The 23,835-nt window shown below is 40.3% G+C and overlaps 3 protein-coding genes across 11 annotated transcripts; 2 read left to right on the plus strand and 1 right to left on the minus strand.

Annotated features, from left to right (window-relative positions):
• Positions 1-1,571: 1,571 nt before the first annotated feature.
• Positions 1,572-7,527, plus strand: yod1 (YOD1 deubiquitinase). Of its 2 annotated transcripts, none has more exons than XM_085160016.1 (3): positions 1,572-1,700; positions 3,104-3,316; positions 4,694-7,527. In XM_085160016.1, the coding sequence occupies exons 2-3, from the start codon at positions 3,109-3,111 to the stop codon at positions 5,389-5,391; spliced, it is 906 nt and encodes a 301-aa protein (XP_085016142.1). In that variant the 5' UTR covers positions 1,572-1,700; positions 3,104-3,108; the 3' UTR covers positions 5,392-7,527. The 2 variants fall into 2 exon arrangements, with proteins under 2 accessions (XP_085016142.1, XP_085016143.1); XM_085160017.1 differs by having other exon boundaries at positions 1,605-1,700; positions 3,108-3,316.
• On the minus strand, positions 6,733-23,752 carry kif17 (kinesin family member 17). 7 transcript variants are annotated; one of them, XM_085159992.1, is made up of 15 exons: positions 23,043-23,752; positions 22,679-22,933; positions 22,354-22,500; positions 22,133-22,234; positions 21,703-21,892; positions 20,939-21,391; positions 20,683-20,777; positions 20,414-20,579; positions 20,218-20,315; positions 19,997-20,088; positions 19,299-19,527; positions 18,260-18,518; positions 18,069-18,127; positions 17,867-17,987; positions 6,733-16,588 (listed from the first exon to the last, which is right to left on the minus strand). In XM_085159992.1, exons 2-15 carry the CDS (start codon positions 22,907-22,909, stop codon positions 16,374-16,376), a joined length of 2,457 nt encoding a protein of 818 aa, XP_085016118.1. In that variant the 5' UTR covers positions 22,910-22,933; positions 23,043-23,752; the 3' UTR covers positions 6,733-16,373. The 7 variants fall into 7 exon arrangements, with proteins under 7 accessions (XP_085016118.1, XP_085016116.1, XP_085016120.1 ...); XM_085159990.1 differs by having other exon boundaries at positions 17,867-17,990; XM_085159994.1 differs by having other exon boundaries at positions 6,733-16,543; positions 18,069-18,130.
• Positions 11,701-13,510, plus strand: LOC146518038 (specifically androgen-regulated gene protein). Of its 2 annotated transcripts, none has more exons than XM_085160012.1 (3): positions 11,701-11,812; positions 12,049-12,244; positions 12,357-13,510. In XM_085160012.1, exons 1-3 carry the CDS (start codon positions 11,729-11,731, stop codon positions 13,508-13,510), a joined length of 1,434 nt encoding a protein of 477 aa, XP_085016138.1. In that variant the 5' UTR covers positions 11,701-11,728. The 2 variants fall into 2 exon arrangements, with proteins under 2 accessions (XP_085016138.1, XP_085016137.1); XM_085160011.1 differs by having other exon boundaries at positions 11,725-11,833.
• Positions 23,753-23,835: the final 83 nt, after the last annotated feature.

Below are 23,835 nucleotides of genomic sequence, written 5' to 3' on the forward strand. Positions count from 1 at the left end.
CACGCTGTATTTTAAAGAACATACATTAAGAAGCAGATTATATTAGATTTAAATTTTAAATAAGACAAAATTTGGTTTTTACAGCAGTAAAATTATTGTATCTCTACAGTTTAAAAATGTAAAAAGCTTTGCCCCTGCACAGAGTGGATAGTGAAACAAATGGAATCATCATGAATACATTATTTCATATTTATTACTTCCCCCTCCTCATTGCTTTATTACTGTAGCTCTAGTAATAAATAATAATGTAAGGATTCTGGATCAGCACCGTGATGCCCATAGTATATACAGTATTCTGAAGAAGGTCTAAAATGTCACTGTGTGTGCGTGCATGTGTGTGTTTTATTTAGATGGATTTTTAAAAAAAATATTACTCATGATATAACATTGTCCAGACATGCCTGGTAAGGACATTAGGAGGAAACAGTAGGAGCTGTGTGAGGCTACTAAAGGCAGGGCTATAACATTTTTCTGTCATCATTTTATCATAGATTAAGTGCAAGAGTTGTTAGGTGTGGATAATTAGATTATAGTTTATTGCAATAGCAAGTTGTGCCTTGTTCTCAGATAGACAGCAAGTGGAGAGAGATATATGAAATGATGGGATGGAAGGAAGAAGAGAAGCAAAGAGTGATTCACAGGCAGAGCCTAAATTATTTCTCACAGTTTTTGTTGCCTTATGGTTCCAAGCGCTGTCACCAATCTTTGCATTTTGTTATTATCTCATGACACTTGTTTAATCAGCTACCATCTCTCCTATGGACTTTTTACTGTCTACAGTCTCAGATCAACACAGCCCTGCCCTTCCCATATTAGATTCTTGATGAATGTGTGTTGTTGTTATTCAGCCTGGTTCAATGTGCCCCTTTTTAACTTTGAGCACCCGCCCCTTTAAACCTCTCTGCACGGCCCTGAAGATAGGTCATTAAGAAATTGGAGGTGGGTGTCCAGCAATGGTTTGACACAGGACCTGAGAGGTGTATCTGTCCCTTCACTTGATGCATCTACTGTTCGCTGAAGCCTCATCAGAAATGGTCTCAGTGGTAGCTGTCAAGATGCCAACATGAAAAAAGGGTGAGGTATGTGAAATTGCACTAAAACCAGCATCCATAGAAGAGCTTTAGAATGTCCTTTAACGGTCTTGGGGAACTATTCCTGCAGACAACTTGAAGTAATTACATTAAATCTGCCTAAATTCAAACTGTGTTGAAGAATAAAGGTGCTCATAGCAAATATTCACTTTCAAGCTCGTTCGAATTGTACAAACCATAATATACAACACTAAAAACCTTGTGTTATATACTCTATTTCTATGTATGTTTGCACATATCGATATATGACTACACAATTTTTCCTAGCAAATGATAGAGAAATGTGGAGTGGCTCAGTACACTTGTGGATTAGGATAAAATAACTACAGCCCTTAAGACTTAATCCAAGAAGATCGGCGGTTCAAAATTTAATCTGAGTCAAACTGTAAGAAGCTACACTGCACTGGTTTTAAAATCAAATGATTGTTGATTAAATGTCAATACAGAAAAGGAGCTTAATGACAAAATGTGTTTTCGAAATAACCGTCTTCTCTAGTGTACGCCAGGCAGACGTACGTAAACCGTGCCACTAGTGCGTGATCGCGTCATTTACACGTGCTTTGACGTGCTATACGTCCCACTGTGGCGAGCAGGGAGTGAAGTAAGACGGTAAGACAGCAAAATAATTTGTCTCGCTGTCGTATCATTTTGTACTCCTTGTCGTCGTTAGACTTGTCACCGGAAAGTAACAGATTTTCTCGATGGTTAAACTAAATTCCTGGAAAAACGGTTCAATTAATACCAAGTTAACGAACAGATTAGCATGCTAACGTTAGCAGACAGTACACGGTACGGTTAGCTAGCAGAAATGAATTGAACTCCTTTCATACAGTCTCAGAGTAATTATCGCTGACAACCCGACTGTTTTTGATGGATAATAAGAGGCGGATTTCTTACATTTTCAAAAACTGGACTCTCTTTATGTTTTGGGGGGTTTTTTTACCCTGCGTTTGTGTTGCTGTTGAGTGATGTGTTAACTGCCAGAACAAAGACACCAAAACAAAGCAATGTCGCTGTCAGGTGTTTTTACTCTGTTCATCAGCACTTCAGTTGTTATGCGTGGCCCGTTTAGTTGGCAGCATTATGATGTAACTACGAGCACAATGTAGGTTATCCAGTCCTAAAGTCTTATCTGTAGCATTGTCCAACAAATATATTACGTTTTCAACTTAATATAGCTTACAGCTGCAGTATAATTCAAAACACGTCCCTTCCTCATTAGCCATTAAATTGGCGAACTACATGAGTGCAGAATTTCGATGTTAAAATCAGTTAAAGAGCCAACATTGGCACACTTGTAGACCCATCGGGGAAATGGCCTCGAAGTCACAGATTCAGATTGGGGAAAACTACTTATCCCACAGTGAGCAGTTTGGAATTTCCCACTCGTAATAAATGGCAATAAGCTTCACTACCTTTGTAGTTTGTGTCAGTCACCCTGTTAGTGAGACACTCCAACAAACGGTCCTGCTTTCTGAAGAGGACTGTTTATGTCCCCCAGTTAAATTTGTATGTTTAAAAATGGTAAATGGACTGGTTCTTATAACACTTTTCTACTCTTTGGAGCACTCAAAGCACTCTATACAACATGCCTCATTCACAGAAGCACTTATTTCTGTCCCTAAGTGGTTTCTAACTAAATTAATACTCTAATGGATGAAGCTGAGAGGAACTTGGGGGTCAGTATCTTGCCCAAGAATACTTTAGCATGCAGGCTGGAGTAGCCAAGGATTCGAACCACCAACCTTGCAATTGGTGGATGACCTGCTCTACATCCTGAGCTTGCTCCCTGGTTACTCGGGCGAGAAGCAGGGTACACCCTGGACAGGATGCCAGAATTCGCAGGTTTAACACCACATGTAGCAGCCTAGCACTCCAACATGTTAGAAATGGTCTTCATCTGTAACATACATGTGGAATATATCTAACGCTCTCTACACAACCATTGCGGATTAACAAAGTTCTTACCTGGTACTTGCAGTGTCACTAATGTGATATCACATTTTTTGCAGGCAGGATGTTGCGGCTTCGCTGTAAGACCAAAAATGGGAGCCACTTGATGCATGGCTTGACTCATCAGTCCTGCGTGCAGGAGCTGAAGCGCAAGGTGGAGGAGCTGACTGGTATCCCCTGTGATGTGCAGAAAATAATGGTTGGATACCCACCCTCCAGCCTTGATCTTCGGAACGGAGAGGCTCACCTCAAGGACTACCCTATCAAATCAGGTATGCTGGCAGGCATCCAACATGTGCAGAAAACATGGACCAAATTAAAAACTTTTAATTACATGCTCTAGTGCAGAGGTGTCAAACTCATTTTACATCACGGCCCACTTTGATCGTAAGCAGGCCAGACCAGTGAAACTGCTCCTTTCTGTCAATGTAAAGAAGTTACATATTTAAAGGTTTTTCTTGTTGAAATTTCTTTGGAAGTGCGATTTCGGGTGAATGTGGGGATCCATGCTCTGTATTTCTTTTTGCAGAATCAGTTTACCTGCTGTTTTAGCTGTTCAGTGGTTGTTGAGTTGTATGTTACTTTTCCTATGAATAGCCATAAGGGAGGTTTTTGATCAGTAGGAAAAGCTGTAAAATTTATGGAAATACAGTTAAAAGTCCAAAATGTATGCTTATGCTTGTTTGTGGTGAGCAGCAGATCAAACATATTAACAATTATAAATGGCTTCAAGTGCACATTCAGGCCTGTGAGGCTTTATATAGAGTTTATTTTATGTAATATTCCTCACTGTACTGTAAATTTAGTCTTTTTCAAGGAAGCAATTTTTCCTAAAAGCCTTATTTTTATGCATTTACTACTACTAGGGAGAAAACACACAAGCTTTAAGCCCTGAGCAAGTTTGAAACTTTTTGTCCTCCACAGTGGAAAATGACTGAAAATAAAAACAGGTATCACTTTAGGCTTCTCCGAATCGTATAAATCCTGCACTCAGCTTTGAAGTCTCCAATATCATTGAAATGTACCTGTACTGCTACACTTGCTGTCTTTGGAAGGTTTGCCCCCCTTCCTTATTTCACATAATGGTATGATCCCAGTCTGTCTTTGCATGTGATTGGCCGCATGGTGTGCCCATCAAAATAAAGTCCCACCCCTGCCTGCATGGATTCTCAGCAGGGTTGAAGATTCAACTCCCACATACCAAGGGGACTTTTAATAATTGACACATGAAATTATCACGGGCCAGATATAATTGTATTGTATGGAGGCTGCACATTTGGCACCCCGGGTATATACAAGAATTTATATACCTGTGAGGACAGGTTAAAATTTAAGTATGATTTTAGAATAAGCAGTCTTTATAACTTCAACTTTTAATTGCTTATAATAAAAGGAATGTTTTGTGGTGTGTTTGAATTCAGCCCACCTCTGCTGCTTTGGGATGTGGTCAGAAATATTAGAAGCAGAACTTTTTGAGTTACTGAGTCTTTGATTTATTTGCATGCAATAGACATTTTAGGGACATCTGTGCAAAATAATCAGGTACCATTCAGACAGATATACATAAGGTAATGTGTTTCCTCTTCCTTTTCTAAACCAAAGTCTGACTGGGATGAAAAGTGTTGTCATTGGTGTGTCGTCCTCTACAGGAGACACACTCATCGTTGAGGAGGAAAAAAACAAGCCAAAGCCTCAGGATCGTCCCGCTGTGACGAAAGGACCTAACCTCGAAGGTTCACCTATGCTGGCACGCCGAGTGGTCCCAGCTGATAACTCCTGCCTCTTCACCAGTGTTTATTATGTGGTGGAAGGTGGCGTATACGACCCCACCTGCGCCCCTGAAATGAGAGGTCTCATTGCTCAGATAGTCTCGAGTGACCCCACAGCTTACTCTGAAGCGGTGCTGGGGAAAACCAATGAGGAGTACTGCACCTGGATAAGACGTGATGACACTTGGGGAGGAGCCATCGAGGTATCCATCATGTCTAAGTTCTACCAGTGTGAGATCTGCGTAGTGGATACTCAGACAGTGCGAGTAGACAGATTTGGGGAGGATGCTGGCTACCACAAACGCGTGTTGCTGATCTATGATGGCATCCACTACGACCCGCTGCAGAAAGAGATCCCCGGATCCGACACCCCGCCCCAGACTATCTTCTCGACTACAGACGACGTAATCCTGGCCCAGGCCCTCGAGCTGGCAGACGAGGCTCGCCGCAAGCGCCAGTTCACAGACGTTAACCGCTTTGCCTTGCGCTGCATGGTGTGTCAGACAGGCTTGGTGGGACAAAAGGAAGCTCGTGAGCATGCCAAGGAGACAGGCCACGCTAATTTTGGTGAAGTGTGAAAGTCTTGCTGTCTTTTTCCTCTCTCACAAATACAACAACCGCCAACCCCCATGCCCTGTGTCTGGCAACTCTGTGGGCCTGTCTGCTTTTGTGATCCTCTACCTCACATTATCTGGCAACATCTTTGGAGATTCTGCAGGTACTGTGTTCCACCTCTTACCTGTTCAGTATTACTTTTTAACTACTGTCAGTTCTTACAGTCAGAAATGCTACTGCAGTGCTCCAGTGTTAGAAACCATAATATTCAGATCTCTTTAAACTGGGTCAGGATGCAAAAAATTCTTAGGAGTTGTTTCGATCTGTTAAGATTACTCATGGATAAGTTCATAAACCAAACAGTTTAGGATGTGTTATCGATGCAGCAAATTGGCAGAACTTGCCCTTGACGAAACAAAGATGTGCGAACAAAGAATTTTAAAACGGTCACTAAGAATTATTTGCACAGTTATGTGATCACATTCACTTTTGTCTTAAACACAGCACAGCAAGCTTGACTGTTATTTATCATGTTGGTTATGTAGCATGTTTTTCTTATTACTTTGGGGGCAGATGTAAGTAATTCTTTCACTAATTTCCTTAAATTTAAACATCTGAACTGTTCAATATAGACGGCCTGAGTTAATGCTAAGCAGGATTCTTCTAAAGGATTACTTGATGAAAAATCAATCAGACACACCTAACCTCCTCAGTATCCATTGTTTTTGTTTGTTTGTTTGTTTGGTTTGTACAATAACTTTAGCATAATTATGGATCATTCATATTGTCAATATTTTCTGAGTTGCATGCTCTGAATCTGCACTGGGGCGACTCAAAATTTGGCCATTTGTTTAATCCAGAAGGATATGATGACTAAAAGAAGATCCAGGAATCAATATGTAGGTAAAAAAAATTTGAGCTTTCATAGGCCACAGCTTGTTCTGATTGTGTAACAAACAGATAACTCATTGAAGACACCAATGCATCGCTCTGTTACTCTGCGTCCATCATAGACATTAAATGCAATGATTTGTCCCTTGATTATTAAGCTCAAAGTTACACTGTTTTGTTTTTTTTTGTTTGGGGGGGGGGGGGGGGGGGCGTGAATTTGAGCTGTGGTCGACAAGATCAGTGGTGGTATGAATTTTGAATACAGTATCGTACTGCAAGTGCAAATTGGCCTTTATTTTGTTGGGGGGGTTGCAACATTGATTGTGAGTGGGCTTGACTAAATAAGGCAAAAAAAAGTTATGGTGCTGTAAACAAAACGCGTTACAAAATCTGTAGCTCATTTTTCTATATTTGTGCCGCAGGTTTTGATAAGTGTTTTTCTTGTCTTTGGTTTTTTTTTTGTAGTGCACAAGTTTGAAATGCTGTAAGAACTGTTTTTTGTTGTTTAAATTAGACTGCATACTTTGAAAAACCATTCAAGCATTATATTTGTAACAAATCAAGGTAAGGCATACAGTATTTTAAGATCTTTTTTCTTTATAAAGGCTGCTCATAATGTCCTTTGCTAATCAACATCAAATATTTCCATCTTACATTTATAGCTCTGGGTGGATATATTACAAGTAAAGGTACATTTAGTTTACTGTGTTTTGTATGTTTTATAAAAACTGCCACTCCTGTTTCACTGTATGAATTATTTTCTTCCCCCACAACAGGAGTCTGTTCTCACATTTTAAGCTAATCATCCATTATCTCTTTGCTAATTTCTTTGACATACACTGGCTATAAGGATGAAGAAAGCACTTGTATTTAACTTAAAGTCAAAGATTTGAGATTGATAACTGTGGTTAGTTCTCATTGTGGCAAAACATGGTGTTTGACGGGTCTTTGATTGCAGAATTGTTGCCAACAGCTTCACAGTGGAGCCTTGACTGGACTTTGACTTTGGTTCAGATTGGGATGGTGACAGTAATCAATTAAAGAAAGCAAAAGAAACAAAACAACTTTTTTGTATGATTTTTTTTCCCCCCCCTTATCCCACCTCATCATCTACCTTAGGTATTTTAAACGCTGGTAAAAACTGAATAATCAACTTGATAAAACCATGAAATGGCTTTGTTGCATTTTGTATTTGCCATGTTCTTATGATTAACAATAACAGTGAATGTTGCACACAAAGCACTACAGAATAAACTGGATTTACTTGATTGTTTTGTTTTTTTTCAGTGTTGTCAATTAAAAAATATAGCAAATAGGATGTGTAAAAGTTGTTTTGTGTTAACTATACTGGGTTTACTCATGGCTAAATGAGTTAAAATTCTGCAGTGCTTGAAGAACAACAAGGTAAAACAAACTAACAAAGAGTTAAATAGTTTTCAGTTTCCCTTGTGAGAAAAGTCAAGCTGAGATGATACTTTGTTGCTGCCATGCTTTAATGGGTTTTAAATAAATCTTTATGCTATTTTCCTTTAAATGGTTTGATGCAGGGGGACAAAGAAGCAGTGTGAAATTTAAAGGTTAGAATCTTTTTGTACATAAATACAAATGGGAAGTAACATAGATAATGCTAATTAATAATTATTGTGATATTACTGTGACAACTCCATTATCTTATAACTTTATCTAGTGCATTGCTACTAAAAATAAATCCCAACTGGCAAATTTACCCTAGTCCTGTGCCATCATTGTCGGATTACACTACCTGCATGTTATTTTAAGGAACATCTACCCTTTCATAATAGGATTTAGGATTAATTTACTTACTGTTTGACCAACAGTAGCAGCTACCACTGCTACAAAACACAAAGCTCACACACAGCCTAGGAATTAGTTTTTGTGTTTTTCTTTTAAATAATGTGATATTTTAATGTTTCATAAAACACTACAAACCTCTTTAACTCTACAAATATTTCATATACAACACCCCATTTACAGCTTTACAGTTTCTTATTTTGGTTTATGTGAGTTTCAAGACTTGCATAAAGGATACAATTCATGCCCGTTTCAGGAATCAGAAATGTACTGGTTCAGTGTAGCACTTTTTTTTTCCCCTGAAACAACAGCTACCAAAAAAAGAAGGGAAAAAAATCACTCCACTTACGGAAGTTAACACCAGCTGAAATCCTAACTTCAGCTTGCAGTGAGATTTTGGCTGTGTCCCACATCTGAGCTTTGTTAGCAAATAAGGTAACTAATGTGCGTTAGCGCTTGCATAAATAGACTTTTTTTTATGTGTTAAACTAATTGGCAACAGTTTTTGATTACACTTAAATTGTTCACTCCCCAGTTTCTACATGCTCAATTTGCAACTTTTTCTTAATTGGGAAGTGAACTGAATGGATTGGGCTCGGAAGTATTTGCATATTTGGTTTTGCAGATTTTAACCTGGTTGTGTCTCTTCTAGGATCGAACCGTGGGTGTTAAACCAGGAAGCCCCTTTAGGATGCCTTTAAGGTGGTATAGCCTCTGAGCTAAACGCTGTGGCGACCCTTTGTAAAGCTTGAACTTGTACTGCTGCATGAACAAGTAATGATTAACTGCATCACTTAATTACTTAAAATCACGTAGTACCACCCCACCGACACCCACCCACCCAGATCACTCGTGCAGTATCAGTGAAATGTAACTTTCTAGCTATGCATCGTCTGTGCTGTTTGAATCAGCACTGTAGTAAACAGCACCTGTTCTCTTTTCCAATAAATACATTAATAATAATTAAGGAGAAGAACGACAATAATAATAACAATAATAAAGTTAACTGAAAAAATATGTGAAGCGCTATCTTTTTAGTCAACACTTTTTACAGGATATTTCCTAAATGCTCACCCAAAGCCTGACGCCCAAAAAATAAAAACATAAAGAATACTTTAAAACATATATACATGGAGGAAGAACATTAAATGTTTGAATTACTTCCAGTAACGAGCCGTCCTGGAAGCATACGTCTGACAGACAGAGACAGCAATGGTTTACATTTGTTTGTTTAAAAAAAAAATGAAAACGAGGACTCGCGGGGCTTAAGGAGAATGTGGCTTCTGATTGGCTAGAAGCTTAAGGGACAAAGTCCCTCTTCCAGGTGTCTCTGAGTTGCGCGCTCACCTTGACTTCAGTTGCACGCGGAGCAGGATATGAGAGACGACCGTGCACGGACAGGTACGCCTATATTTACTTAAAAACCTAAAGCTCTGTTGTAAATAGGGTAAGGAACAGCATGTTTTTCATTTATTGGATGCTATTTAAATAATTTACTGCTCGTGGCAGTTATTTTATGTTTTGTTTTGTTTGTCAAACTTAACCAGTATTTAAACACTTTTCGGTGAAGGAGTTTTATGGCGGTTTGGGGCTAATAATGTTAGTTACAAAAGACAGGCTTGGATTCAGTAAGTAATGTGAAGGAAGTGGGTTGAAGCCTGGGTACAGTGGAGAAAATAATAATAACCCCTATTACACAACATCCTGCACAGAATTCATCGAAGGTAATAAAAACTTAGCCAGATGCTCTTTTACAGCCACAATGAAAACAACAGTAACGCTGTCATTGCACCACATTTTCCAAAGAATCTGACACAGCAGTTTATTGCTTTGACTTGTGCATCATAGTCTTGTGATAGCTAAACTTGCCCAGTTTTTGTTTTTGCCTACTGTGTTGATAGGATAGGTGTAACTCAAAGAGATAACACTTTGTTAAATGTTCTTCGGGTTCATATCACATCATACAGTCTGATTTGTTTTGTTTTTTTCAGAGTAAGGGTTATAGCAGAGTGACTGGGACCTAATAAGCAGATAAAAACGACAAATGTGAAAAAGTTTTTCAAGCCGGTCAAAAATCACAATAAACGTTTACACTGAGCTTACATTGTTCAGATTCATATCCTGACCTGGGACTTTACGTACTGATCTGGCCATTGGGGTTTTTACAATTTTAAAGGGATGGCATGGCATGGCAAAGCATGAACAGTGGACAGGAGCGCTTTTGTGCCTCCACTGCCCTATTTGGCAGACCTTGCGTCTCAGGTGTTGACACTTATCCAAATGTGAATTTCTTTTCACCAGGTCCAGACAGGACTTCCTTTATTCTCAAATTGCAGCTACGCTACAATACCAGTTTAAACGAAACATTGAACAAAATTTCCAAATACAAAGCTGAAACTGCTTTTTTAAAACAGGTGTCATATAGCCTTCAGGAGACTGATTGCTTCTGCCTTCCACTCCCTCTGAAATTGATCCGGTAAAGAGAGATTAGGAGTGGCATGCAGGTTGTAATTCCAAGTCACATGTAGTAAGAGGACTAGTTAGATATCAGCTAGAAGCTCACCGAGCTATGATAACCTGCATTTGTCAGTTTCAGTGCTTACAATAAAGCTGTGCCCTTGCTGTTCTTTAGCTGCATGATCAGGTATGAAGTCCACAGTTATGCAGGTCATAATTGGATATAATAAAGTTTATATACATTTTCTGTGCGCAATGTTATGTATCAGTTTTGACTCAAATACCTAACATCACACAACTCAACCATAGTGTACACACAGGATTACAGTTATATTGTTATAAGACCAATATCATTCAAATAACCACAGACTAATTTTCATCTCAGACTGATGAAGCTGTACGCTTCGCTTATTTTTATACTTGACTGTTTTAAAAGGTAGTTAGCAATGATCTGGATATGAACACAGTCCTTTGGTGCTGATTGCCATTTATAGATAAAACTGTCTTTCATATCTGGAAGATGTGCCGCTTAGTTGATGTCACGCTGCACAGATGTTTAATTATTTTTTATCAACATACCAGAGAATAAATTCCTTTACAGTTAGCAGACAATGTGAGCACATAGAAATGACATGAAACATGGTCAGACCCAGTGTTCAATGCTGTGCTATTTGCGTATAAAATGGCTTGACTTCTATATATTTCCTGATTTTATTTGTTTTGCAAGAAAAAAAGTTTTAGCTGTACCTATGATTGTCATTAGCATTGATGTATCATTATCACAGCGTCGAATATGACCTATTTTGCTTTCTATTTAACAATTTGGTTGATTTTTTATGAATTATAAAACAAAAGATATCGAAAAACATCGTACTCATTTGTCAAATGATACCTTTATACGCTGTTAAGAAATTCCCAGAAAAGGTTAAAACTAGGTAACACAAATGCATCTATGGGGTAAAACCTTGTAGGGGAGATACTTATGAAGGACAGTGTTTTCTATGGTGCTGTTGAAAATGGTCTACAGGGCCATAAAGAATTAATAGCAGGGAAAAAATGTGGAGAATAATTAATTTATCCCTTTTTTTAAAAAAAGAAATCTTTTACTTTGCTAAGAACAGTTTCAATAGTAATTTTACTCTGTATTTCAGATTGAAACAACAGGGTGTGTCACTAACTGTGGATAAGTAGGGCACTAAGATGCCCATAAGTGATACCTGGCCAGGTGACACCGGAATGGAGACAATGAATGGCATGGAGAGTGCTGGCAGCTGTGACAGTGTGGTCAGTGTTAATTCGGGCTTCGTAAGTAACCAAGTTTACCCTCTTCAATCTAAGAATATGTACACTAGTAATAGCACAAAACATATATGTAACAACTTGAAGTAGTGAGGCAAAACAATACTTGTAACAGAGCTGTAACATAAAAGCTAAAAGTCTATTTCTTTTCTTAGAGAGGATTTCTATCTCTCATTGTGGATTTCTTTTCTAAATGAAAGCCCTGTTTTAATGCGTTTCAGAGTGATGATAGTCTGGAGCACTTGTCTGCTGAGGAGAGGGCCTGTCTCATGTTTTTGGAGGAGACTATTGAGTCTTTGGATACTGAGGAGGACAGCGGAGTCTCCAATGACGAGCCTGAACAACTGCCCAGCTACAGCAACCTTGCTACTAAAGTGGCTAATCTGTCAGCTTCCATGAGCAAAAGCAACCTTGATGGTGAGTTAATCTCTGGGAACAGATGCAGAATTAGTGACACATTATTTAGTGAAATGCTCTAGGTAGGTGTACAGAATTTCTAGTGATAAATGTGTACTTGTTTGACTTCCAGATTCACAGACATCAACCAATCACCAGAAACCAATCAACAAAAATTTTGATGCCAGGCCCATGCACAGCTACCTGGTTCCCACCCCTCTTCTTGTTGCAAGCAGTACTTCCTGTTCTGTACTCGGTACTAAACCAGGCACTCCTGCAGTCAAAACCGCCTCCTCTAAGCCTCAGTTTACATCTAAAAACAACAAACCAGGATACAAAGACAACCAGAAAGCAGTTGTTCGCCCAACATCTTCAGAGGCTAATGTTATACCTCCTTCCACAAAACCCTCAGTGAGGACAGCTGAGGGTCCTTTACCTAGAGGACCTCTCTCCTACGACGCACTTGTACATTTGCGGAGGAGTGCCTCCACAAAGAAGACCCCTTTATGCCCAACAGTTGATCATACTATAGACTCAGAAAAGCGCCATTCTGCCCTGGTGGAAGGCCCAACACTTGGAAATCTCCAAAGACCAGACAAATCCCAGTCAGAAGTTTCCAAGTGTAAGAAAGGTCCTCCAGTTGTTCCCCCAAAACCCAAAAAGTTTCCTACCAACATATCTGCAAAAACTCAAAATGAAGAATCTATAATATCAGATTCTTCATACAGTGTCAAGAATGCAGCTGATCCCCAGGTGGTGAGAGTGGAAGCTTTGCAGAAGCTGGGCCTCCTGAAAGGCCAAGAGGCAGAAAATGATAGAGTAACCCCACTGCCTACACCCAAACCTAACTCCTCCTTGGGTGTAACAACTGACAAGTTTACAAGAGATCCAGCTAATAGTAATCCATCAAAGAGCCAATCATTTTGTAATGCTCAAGTGCCAAAAGAGTCCAATAACAGGCCTCTGCAGACCAGTGCCAATTTGCGTCAGTACACCAAACATGACCAGCGGCCTGGGTCTGCATCACATCCTGCTCAATCCAAGGGGAAGAGGACAGCTAATCTGGAGAAGTCTGCCACCCTGGACAACCATAGAAGTAGTGGAAACACCTCTGAACCGCAAAGCATCAAATCAGCCAAACCAGTGACAACCACCAGGACCACCACAACAGCTCCCCCAGTACCCCAGAAAACCTCAAACTCAGTAGGCTACACTGTGATGGTGGTGCCTGGGATGGGAGGTGATCGAAAAGAGGCTCTCAAAAAGCTTGGACTGCTAAAAGACTGAAAGAGCAGATGCCTGCTGGCATAAATGCAATGCTCAGAAAGAAGCACAAGCACACGATCAGCTTAAAGAGAGTTAAAGCGTTAAGTGGAAATCTGGCACACGGCACTTTGTCAAATAAAAGCAGGAGAGGAAGCGTTTAAAGGGCCATACACTTATGTTCTACACTTAAAATATACAACACATAGTCATCTAAAGACATTTTTTATTAAAAATACAATTAAAAATGCACTTAAAAGTAACAGAAACTGCACCTTAAATATTCTAAATCCAGAGCGTCAGTGTATGAAAATAGTATCTTAATGTGTTGCAAACCTAACAAAATTCTGTTATATAAAATTTAAACCCTATTGGCTATTGGCACAGGTACTAAATCAAAGACACGGATAAGGGTGTGCCAGAACTGATATCTTACTCATTGTTTTATAAATCACAAATGTGCCTGCATGTTGATTTTTTCTTAGAGCAAATCCTCAAAGCACCAGATCAGTTCATGCAGTCTTTTAATATTCTGACTTTTTTTTTCAAGTTTTGGGGGATAATTTTCAATACTTATGTCCAACACAAGAACTCATGCACCAGTCGTTCTTCAGTTTATTTCTACTACAGTTTTTTTTTTACAGTGTACAGTAGATTAAAGAGTGTTACACAGCCTTCATTGTGTAACACTGAAAATATGAAACGAAAAAACAACCATTTAATTATTTGTGTCTATTCCACCATTGATATAAATGTCACTGAAAATAAAGTTTTTATCTAATATACTGCATTTTAAGCCATCTTTTTTTTCCTTATTGGAAGTTGGGCCATGATAGCAGCACTCCAGACTACACAGAGTGCTAGGGCAGGTTGCGCGCAAACATCACCAATGAGCTTCAAACCTCCTCCATGAGTTTCCTTGGCCAAGTACCTCCTGTATGTGTGTTTTACACTCACATTATGAATCTTCTCAGCGCTACGTTCCTTTGCTCATGGCAAGCCATTTGGTACTGATGGAGATTGCCAGCACTGGTCGTCATAGATACGCACTACCATTATGCACTATAAGTTATAATGGCCCCGTACTTTTGTCCATATAGTGTATATAATTTCTCCAGTGAGCTCTGCGTCTTCCACAGGGTTTCTTCCCAGTTGGATATGTCCAGAAAACCTCCAAAACAAGGGGTCAAAACATGTCTGAATGATCTCAACTGGCTCACCTCACTCCCTCAACCTGTATCTAAGGCTGAGCGTAACTAACCTTCATGGGAAAAGTCATTTTGGCCACTTACATTCATTTCCTAATTCTTTCTCCTCTTTAAATAATAAAATCTTAATATTTGTAGATAAACATTCCAGATTACACCAGTCCATTTGGCTCTGTTCAAAAGGCAAAAAAAACCCCAACACTATACATGAGGTTGGTTTGGAGTGTTAACCCTACTGTTACTCTTCATTCACATCAGTGATGGCAGAGTCTTGCCCAAGGACATTTCAGCACATGGGAATCCAAGCTGTGGTTGTCTATATTCAGCCTGAATGTCTTGATTAATAAGCGAACCCACAGACCCCCGAGGCAAAGCTTTATGACTGTATCCCTGCAGTCTTTACCTCTCTCCTGTTACAGAAAGGCTATCAGCCATACTGCTCATCTTACACACCACTCAGATGATGGAAAAGCCTGCTCAGCCGTTCGTCCATAATCCTATTATCTCTAGCTCCACCTCTGTGCAAACTTAGTAGCCCAGCACTTCCCTGTCTCTATTTTCTTGTAACATTCACATGTCACACTTCTAATTTCTCCTGATGGATTATTTGAACGGCATGATATCTGTTATGCAACGGTCCTGAAGAGCCCAGATTAGCTCGTGGTTAATTATTGCAGAAGGATATTAGAGTTGTGTTATCGCTCAGTAAAGCAGCAGCTCTGCCAAAAGGTATCGGTGTCTATGTCTATTGTGTCGCCACAATAAATGATGTCAGACTCTGAAACGGACACAGTTGTCTGCTAGTCGAGCAACATTAAGCAGCAGACAAAGAAATCAGGCCAGTGTCAAAATGAGAAATAAGATAGTCACAGCTGCAGGAAGGATAGAGTTAAACAGCATTTTTTTTCTGCATGTCCTGCAACCTTAAGAGGACTGACATCATAATAAACCTTTCAATATTTAATTCTTATAATTAAAAACTGCGACAACAACTTTCTGTCTCACATATATTATTTGCATTTAGCTAAAGAATCTACTAACATCACACCAAAACCCACACTGGTGACCAGAGATGATGTGTAATATGAGATGACCATATCCTAGGATACTGCTGCCTTGACAACAGCTTTCCTGACCCATTTGTGACAGCAGAGTACTACAGTTTGACATGCAGGCTGATATTATTTTATATATTATTATTTACTACTGTTTATAATACACTGGAGTCAAGTTTTAATGGCTTTTCTGTAAAGTAATTGAAATTAAACACATGAGACATCAGTTAATTTGATGTCATCTGTTCTTGACAAGTATTTTAAATGCTGGGTAAAAAAAAAAGGAAATCAGCAACATTACAATGCAAATATTTTAATATTAAAGAACCAAACTCAAACAAACATTAAACTATGTCTTGTGCAAAAAAGAAAAGAAAAATCGAGGAAGAATCATACAGTAGGTAGCAATGAGTTAAAAATTAACATTAATAATATAATTAAAAACTCATGATGCAAATGGACTTGTAACATCGGCAATAAATGGTTCCTGTGTAAATCTAGATAGCAGCCGTCATAAAAACATACACTGATTCACAGTCAGATATACATATACAACACTTATTTTTTGATGAGTCATCAAAAGTGTCATTGTAGAAAATTGCAAATATGTGGGTCACAGTCCGTTTAAGTCGCCTCATTATGGATGTGAGATTTGCTTTTTTTGCGCTTCACTTTACCGTTGGACACTGGGACATCCAGCGACTCCAGACGGAAGGGGCGAGGCAGGATGGCGTCTGAGCTCGCAGACAGATTCATGTTAGAGCCGCTCACGGAGAGGTGGCCTGCCACGTTAACTAGCGGAGGAGAGGGGACGGCAGCAGGAGAAAAGACAGACAAAACTAAACAAAAGTAAGAAAGAGAAAAAGAAGAAAAATCAAACTAATCTAAAATTAAATGGTCTCAATTAGGGATGGGTATCGTTTAGGTTTTATCCGATACCGGTGCCAAACCGGTACTTTTGAAACGGTGCCGGTGCTTAAACGGTGCCCAAACCGGTGCTTAAAGAATGGAAAACACAAAATTGGTCCAAAAACCTCTCATGTTCAGCTGTTTTTTTGTAAAAAGATAACAATGTTAGTCTTTTCTGCAGGTATAGGGCATATATGGTATCACTCTGGGCTGGAAGCAGTGCTTAAACAATGGAAAAAACACAAACTTTGTCCAAAAACCTCTCATGTTTAGCTGTTTTCCACTTTTTCTTCGGTCATTTTAGCCTTTTTGGCCAGGGTGAAGGGAGTATCTGCCATCAAACAAGAAGACAGCCGCATGTAGCTATGATGGTGTTTGCTAGTTCACGTTACATGCATTAATTTAATAACGCGGTTAGCTTACTCAACGTAAATTACACACGAACAACATTAAGCTACTCACGCAGAGAAGAACGGCTGCTGCTGCCATCATCATTTCTGCTACACTGGCAGGGCTAGGTTCATCGGATTTAAAGTGTGACCTCCTTTGACAGTATCAGCTTAAAGCACTTGTTGCAGGCTGCTGAGTTTGCATCTTTTGCTGTGAAGTACAGCCAGACTTTTGACCGCTTTGCCTTGGGCATTTTTAATCTGTAGCTCTGCTCTAAAAGAACGTACGTACCTGGACCCGCCTACTATCCTCGAAACGTAAAATGATTGGCTAGAATCTAAAGTGTATCATTCCATACCAGTTGGTGGCGGTAATGCACCTTTCAGTTGTTTGCCAACCGCCAATAGAAATGTAAGGAAGAAGAAAGTGTATCACAGCTCAGGAAAAAAAAGCACCGAAATAAAGCACCGAAATGCGCGCTGCTTTTCGGTCTGGTTACCGGATACCGGTACCCATCCCTAGTCTCAATAAGTAAAAATATAAAATATACAAAAAAGGTAAAAAAGAAGCCAAAACCTAAAATGCTCAGAGAGATAACCTAATGAAAAGGCTTCCCAAATGCAATAAAGGTTTACTGTAACAGTATTAAGTGTAGTACATGATTATTTTTTGTTCCTGCCAGTCGGGTTCTAATGAAAAGCAGAAACACGAGATCACAGCATACAAATTTGTTGCTAAATAAAAATGAAATAACATTCAACAGCACTAATTTAACTGGTAATATGTACTAATTAGAAGCCTGCAGTTTCTTTTCTCACCGTGGGCTTTTGCGGTGTCACTTCCGAGGAGCTGGCTCGCCCTCTTTGACTTGAAGTAGCTGCTGGCAATATTCTCACTGTCACTTCTGTCCAGCATTTGCTTGTACCTGTCCTCCTCCACCTGCTAAAACAGAAATGACCTCTAATCCTGCTAGAATGTGTGTATGTCAAGTAAAAGCCTATGCATGAAAAGCAAACACACCATAAATGCCTCTCCAGCATCAGAACCTGAGCCTCTGCGAGCTGAAGCTTTTGGAGTCACTGCTAAGAAAAAGAATGTGATTAATAAACATTTAAGGAAAGTAATTTGCAAAACAAACAAGATTTACTGTCTTGTCAAAAAAAAAAAAAAGCTTTCACTTTTTCTTTTTCTTTTTACATATTATACCCCACCTGAAGGCAGTGTTGTTTTCTGCACCATCACATCTGGCAGTCTCCAGGTGGCGCTGTCCTCATCCCAGACAGCATCCTTCTTCAAGCGGTCCAGGTTGCTGTAGTTGCAGTCACGGCGCACCAGAGGCACCATACGCTCCAGCAGGCTGTGCAGGAGCTGCCCTTCCTTCTCCAGCCTGCGTATAGTCGCCAGGTAGTCATTCCTCTCCACCTCAAACTCTGCCTGCAGGTCACGGATCTCCAGTTTGGCTGCTTTCAGCTGTTGCAACAGTAACGAAGCATGTTATTCATGAGAAAACTAGCTAAAACCCCCTATTAAAAACGTGTCATATGTAGGGTTTGACATTCAAAGAGAGAACCGTTTTAACACATCAAATTAGTAAATCCCTGAAGAGATAACCTAATTTTTCAGGTTAAAAAAGTTAATAAATTACCCAATTTAAATTTAGTCAAAGTCACCTTCTAATACATCTCCAGACCACTGCTGTTATTTTGGTATCACTATTTTGGAAGTCCCTTGTACTTGTGCCTCTACAATGAGTGTTGGATCTCACCCAGTGTTTCAAAACAGGGAGTATAATACTTTAACTTGATTTTGGAGAATTGTACAAAGTCGTAGGAAAGATGGTGAGCAAAGACTGGGTTTTTGTGGCCGAAAAACTGTTGCCTTTTCAATGTGTGGTGATGTTGTTGTTAAGGCTCTTTCCACTGGATGTTCTCCCACAGATGCCCCAGGATGTTAACGCACAAGTCTGCATTTATAGTCTGAAAGTGTGGTATGAATTCACAATGTACAATCCCACTCTGGTGAAATTGCACTGTTGTCAAAATTTGACTTTTACGGAGTAAAATTTGTCAAGAGCAGGGATGCATGAAAAGGAGATCTTAGGGAGGAGAAATAGATTTCTTTGGGTGGATAACCCAAACTTTCTGATTGCTCCTTGAAATGTACAGAAAACCCTTAACACATATGCTTTCTCCCAACAGAAAGATTGCATTTTGCATCTGCTGTAAGCTCCTTCGAACTGCTTCCACTCACCTTGCCCTGAACTTTGACTAGCATTTGGTTTTTGGCATGGACTTCTTCCTGGATAGAGTTGTAGACATTCAGCAGCACATTTTCGCTCTCCTCGCTGTTCTCTGACAGAGCATGGACAAGCTGAGCTTTTCTCTGGTCAGCAAGTTTTTTTCTCTGCCGCTGCCTTTGTTGCAGCTCTTTGTTCCTGGCCTGCTCCCCTCCTACCACCTCCTGTTCCAGCTGCTGCAGTCTGAGGAAAGATTGAACACCAAGGACACCGCATAGATGCGTGCTTAGTATAATTCTTGCTATATTATTATAGTGTAACCCTCAACATGTTAAACATAACTGTTCTGCTAATTACCGGGTTATGGTAATAACACAGAAGAATGCAACGATGTAAAAGAATGCAAGGGTAAGCACATACAGAAAAATATACAGCTGGAATCTGATTATCCACTCCATTTGTAGCCAAAAGCATAAGGATGACACATTCATCATGGAGTGTGATAAGAAGATTGTAGATACCATCATAACAATATGTTCAGTATCCTGTGAACAGTGTTGAAAATGCTCACAACTCAGACCCATAAGGACTAGAAATTAGATGGATCGGCTGATTAAGACATATCATATATAATAATAAAATCATAGCTATGAATCTGAGGAAGTGTTCATGTTAAGGAAAGTTTCCATGATTAGAACAGAAGCCTACAAACCTTTCCAGGACGTGTTTCTGGTCTAGAGGCCCCGGTGCAGTTGCATCAGAAGACTCCAAGAGTCCAGCTCTATCTGGATCTTTTTCGGAAAGCTTGCTCGCCAACATGAGGGAATAAAAGTCAACATTTTGCCTACATAAGATTACCCTGTTACCTTGTTTCAGGATACGAATATGATTTGAAGAGGAGTGATCTTTATGGAAAGTGGGGCTGGACACTACCTTAGTCTGGGAGGTTTCCTCAACTGTACTGTGGCACATGGGATCAGTGCTCATGCAGAGTTCTTCCAAAGCAACCTGGGATGTACAGCTGGCGCCCACTAATGTAGAGAAGCGGCACAATACAAAGAAGCATACATGGGGAGAATCCAACAGCGGAAAAGTTTTGTTCTGTTGTTGGCACAGGATGTTCTGTTACCATTCTTGGGGACAGAGCTCCCCCTGCTGACTTGGGCCTTCTCCAGACTGGACAGCTTTGATTCATAGGAGGAACGCAGAGCAGCGATGTCCTCCTGCAGCTTCGCCTTGGATTCCTGCTCTGCATTGTATTCAGCCTGCAACTTGGCCAGCCTCTCCTCGTACTCCTGCAGAGACAGCAGAACACAGATCATAAATCACAGGGTCTTTATACAATGCATGCTTAAAGTTGAAATGATAAATTGTTGTGTGGGATTGGTCCATGTTTGCCTCTTTAATCTTTTCCTTCCTTTCTTCACTGGGGGTGGACTGTGGCCTTGAGGGCACAGCGGGGGATGACTCAGAAGACTGACCAGCCAGCAGAGCTGCATTTTAAATAAAAGTGGGGTTTTTTTTTTATAGCACTGGTAATTAAAGAAAGACAACATGCAAGAAAATAAAACATTTCTCTGCATCTAAAAGAGGCTATGTGTAGATTTAGGAATATTAAGCTAAAAAAGCATGCTGTTTTTCTATAAAAATTTACTTGAAAGGTCAGCAGTGCTCAGCTGGCCTGTGAGGAGCGCCCGCAGCTTCTTGATTTCCTCCTGATACTCTCGGAGCAGAGCATCCTTGGGGTCCTCGTTGATGCGAGGCCTGTTCTGGATGCTCTTGGCCCGGTTTGCATATCGCAGTGTACTTAGGCTTTCCTCATAATTGTTGTCTGCGGGCGAAAGACAGGCGATCATCAGGGTGCGGGTGTTTCCACCCAAAGAGTCCTGCAGCAACCTGGTCAGCTTGGAGTCTCTGTAGGGGATGTATCTGGAGCGTCCATCTACCAGGGCGGAGATGACGTTTCCCAGGGCCGAGAGGGAAAGATTGATCTTTGTGGCTTCGCGGAGTCGCTCGCCGGTAGCACCAGTTTTAGACTGACGCTCACTTCCTGCCAGGTCCACAAGGTTGAGTTTTCCTGCCCGTAGATGGTCCTGGCCAGATGAATCTGAGAATTTGAGTTGACGCAGGAAACGCAAGCAACATTCAACACTGTTACAAAGCCTTATTATTTACCTTTATTAACCTGGTATGTTTTATTCAATGGTTTGAAAACTACATGCAAGCACAGGCAGAATATGCAAACTATTAACAAGGAGATTCATATACTATCAAATTTAAAGATATAGCACCACAGAACAAAAATAACTGATGGTAAAGTGCTGATGACATTAGGAGATATAAGAGGATCACATTCAAAAGTAGAATATCAGCACAGACGGAACAGATATAGTGAAGGCAAAGATATTATAAGTTCACCAGTGCTGCAGATCTCCAGGTGGATGGTGAAGATTGAGTGGGAGCGTGAGGAGTCTTTGTTCATCAGCGTGTAGCCCACTGCCCGGTTCCTCCAGCCTTTCTCTATGATTCTTTCACACTCTCCCACACTGTGCACAGTGTGCATGGAAAGGTCCCGTACATATACCCCACGCTCTGGGTGCTCTTTCAGCTAGGCATTCATCAGCCACACAAAGCACACACATACGCACAATCAGCTAGTCTGTCACCCTGTTACAACACCTTGACCTTTAAGGAATCAACTGTGCGTTTAAATCACCATGGCAACAGGTACAGTACTGTGCAGAAAACATCACACTCACCTTGCTGTACTAACCAAAGAACAATAATCCATTTGGCTTCTTCTGATACAGTGTAGCCTGTTTAGTTTATCTAAAAAGCAGGGACTCACCTCCAATCTCTGCTTGGCATCGCTTCCCAAAAGATCTCGGATTTCTTCATTGTAAATCTCCAAGTAGGAGGCCCTCACCAGGAATTTCGTATTTTCTGCACACTAGCTTGCACACACGAGATAAAACATAATTATTCTATCATTGCCGAGACAAAAACTAAGAGCATAATATTACGTATGCATGTTGCAAGCTACAAGATCACTGTGGTCAACAGACATACCTGAATGCTCTCAAAGATGTGTTCAAAGGCTCGCGGGATGACACCCTTCTGGGTTGCAGGTTCAGACACCCCTTGCATGGTGAAAGACTTTCCACTTCCAGTTTGTCCATAGGCAAAAATTGTGCCATTGTATCCCTCAGTCACACCCTGTAAAAGTGACATTTTTTATTTAATTTAATTTTGAGGTGAGCAAAGGGTATTCACAATGACGTCTGCATTCATTAGGAATTAGATATAGGCTACTGATGTTGGGCTGGTGTCCAGTGACAAGCGTGCTTCTTTTATAGAGCCCAGCTCTGCAGGCTGGTAATAAAATCAAGCTTACCTCAACCAAAGGATAAGCAATCTCGTTGTACATCTGCTCAGTTGTTTGATCAATATAGTAGGTCCCATCAAAGGTGAACTGTTTAGGTGGCTCATCCACTGCACCTGGCTTTTCTATGAAGCACTGGCAGCGCTGCAGGTCCATGGACAGCACCATCTTACAGCTGAGCGCCTTCTCCCTGTCATTCAGTGGCCTGCACCTGACCACCACCTTCACCGACTCTGACCCCATGTCTCAATAATCACTACCGAGCAGCTGGCAGGTGTAAGAGATAAAACTAATGTAAAATACAAAGCCGCTCCGGTCTCCTTCGCAAACACTCAACGTTTACTTAGACGTACGACAGTACGATGGCTAACCTCACCTTAATAACAAGATGACAGCAGCAGTTGACTAACGGCCCACATCTCCAGTGAGATTCAGTAAGAAGCGATCAGCAGAAATATCTCCAGGTACAGTGTGGACGGATCTCGTCAGGTATCGCTTCAGGTCCTATCCCATTCTGTTCCTCTCCCCGAGGCGTTTGAGGTTGCTTAGCAACCATAAGTAACCATTGAGGAATGTAACAGGCCCAGACCCGCGGCCATTTCCGTGAGGACGGAGTGAGGTCAAAGGGCGAAAAACAGTCTACTTTATGCTTCATGTGTTACTGTCAAGAAACTAAAAGTGAAAACGTATTTTAAATAAAGCAAACTGAGACGTTTAAAGAGAAAAGAAAGACTACAAATGCACGTTATGTTCAGTTGTTATTTAATGTTTTGCTAATAATCACAATCTTCTGTTGTGAAACTAATGTCGGGGGGTGCAGGTAGATGGTGTGCAAGCTATGAACAAATCAACTCTAGTCAAGACACAACATGATAACCACAATCCCAGAGAATGATTGAAATCATTTTGTACCATTTATACTCGACCAATGAAAACTCTGAACGGAAATGTAGTCATATTAACAGATACGACATTATCAGCTAAACAAACTGCATACAAAAATATGAGTAAAAAGGAGTAAAAGTTTTACATTTCAGTAACATTGTTACTAGACAAGGAAACAAGAAGAAAAAGTGTGGCTTTGCCATCAGGTGTAGTAATCAGTGATTAATTCCCCTTTACAGATTCAGGTTCTTAGTTTCATGTCAAAAAAAAAAAAAAAAAAGGAA

Source organism: Neolamprologus multifasciatus, chromosome 5, assembly GCF_963576455.1.
Source record: "Neolamprologus multifasciatus chromosome 5, fNeoMul1.2, whole genome shotgun sequence".
NCBI lineage: Eukaryota > Metazoa > Chordata > Actinopteri > Cichliformes > Cichlidae > Neolamprologus > Neolamprologus multifasciatus.

Coding starts and splice junctions, on each gene's coding strand:
- LOC146518038 (XM_085160011.1), top strand. CDS start 11,729: ATGCCCATAAGTGATACCTGGCCAGGTGACACCGGAATGGAGACAATG. Junction 11,834..12,048: donor TCAGTGTTAATTCGGGCTTC/GTAAGTAACCAA, acceptor AATGCGTTTCAG/AGTGATGATAGTCTGGAGCA. Junction 12,245..12,356: donor GAGCAAAAGCAACCTTGATG/GTGAGTTAATCT, acceptor TTTGACTTCCAG/ATTCACAGACATCAACCAAT.
- kif17 (XM_085159989.1), bottom strand. CDS start 22,909: ATGGGGTCAGAGTCGGTGAAGGTGGTGGTCAGGTGCAGGCCACTGAAT. Junction 21,893..22,132: donor ATGCCAAGCAGAGATTGGAG/GTGAGTCCCTGC, acceptor ATGAATGCCTAG/CTGAAAGAGCACCCAGAGCG. Junction 18,131..18,259: donor GAAAACAACACTGCCTTCAG/GTGGGGTATAAT, acceptor TCTTTTTCTTAG/CAGTGACTCCAAAAGCTTCA.
- yod1 (XM_085160016.1), top strand. CDS start 3,109: ATGTTGCGGCTTCGCTGTAAGACCAAAAATGGGAGCCACTTGATGCAT. Junction 3,317..4,693: donor GGACTACCCTATCAAATCAG/GTATGCTGGCAG, acceptor CGTCCTCTACAG/GAGACACACTCATCGTTGAG.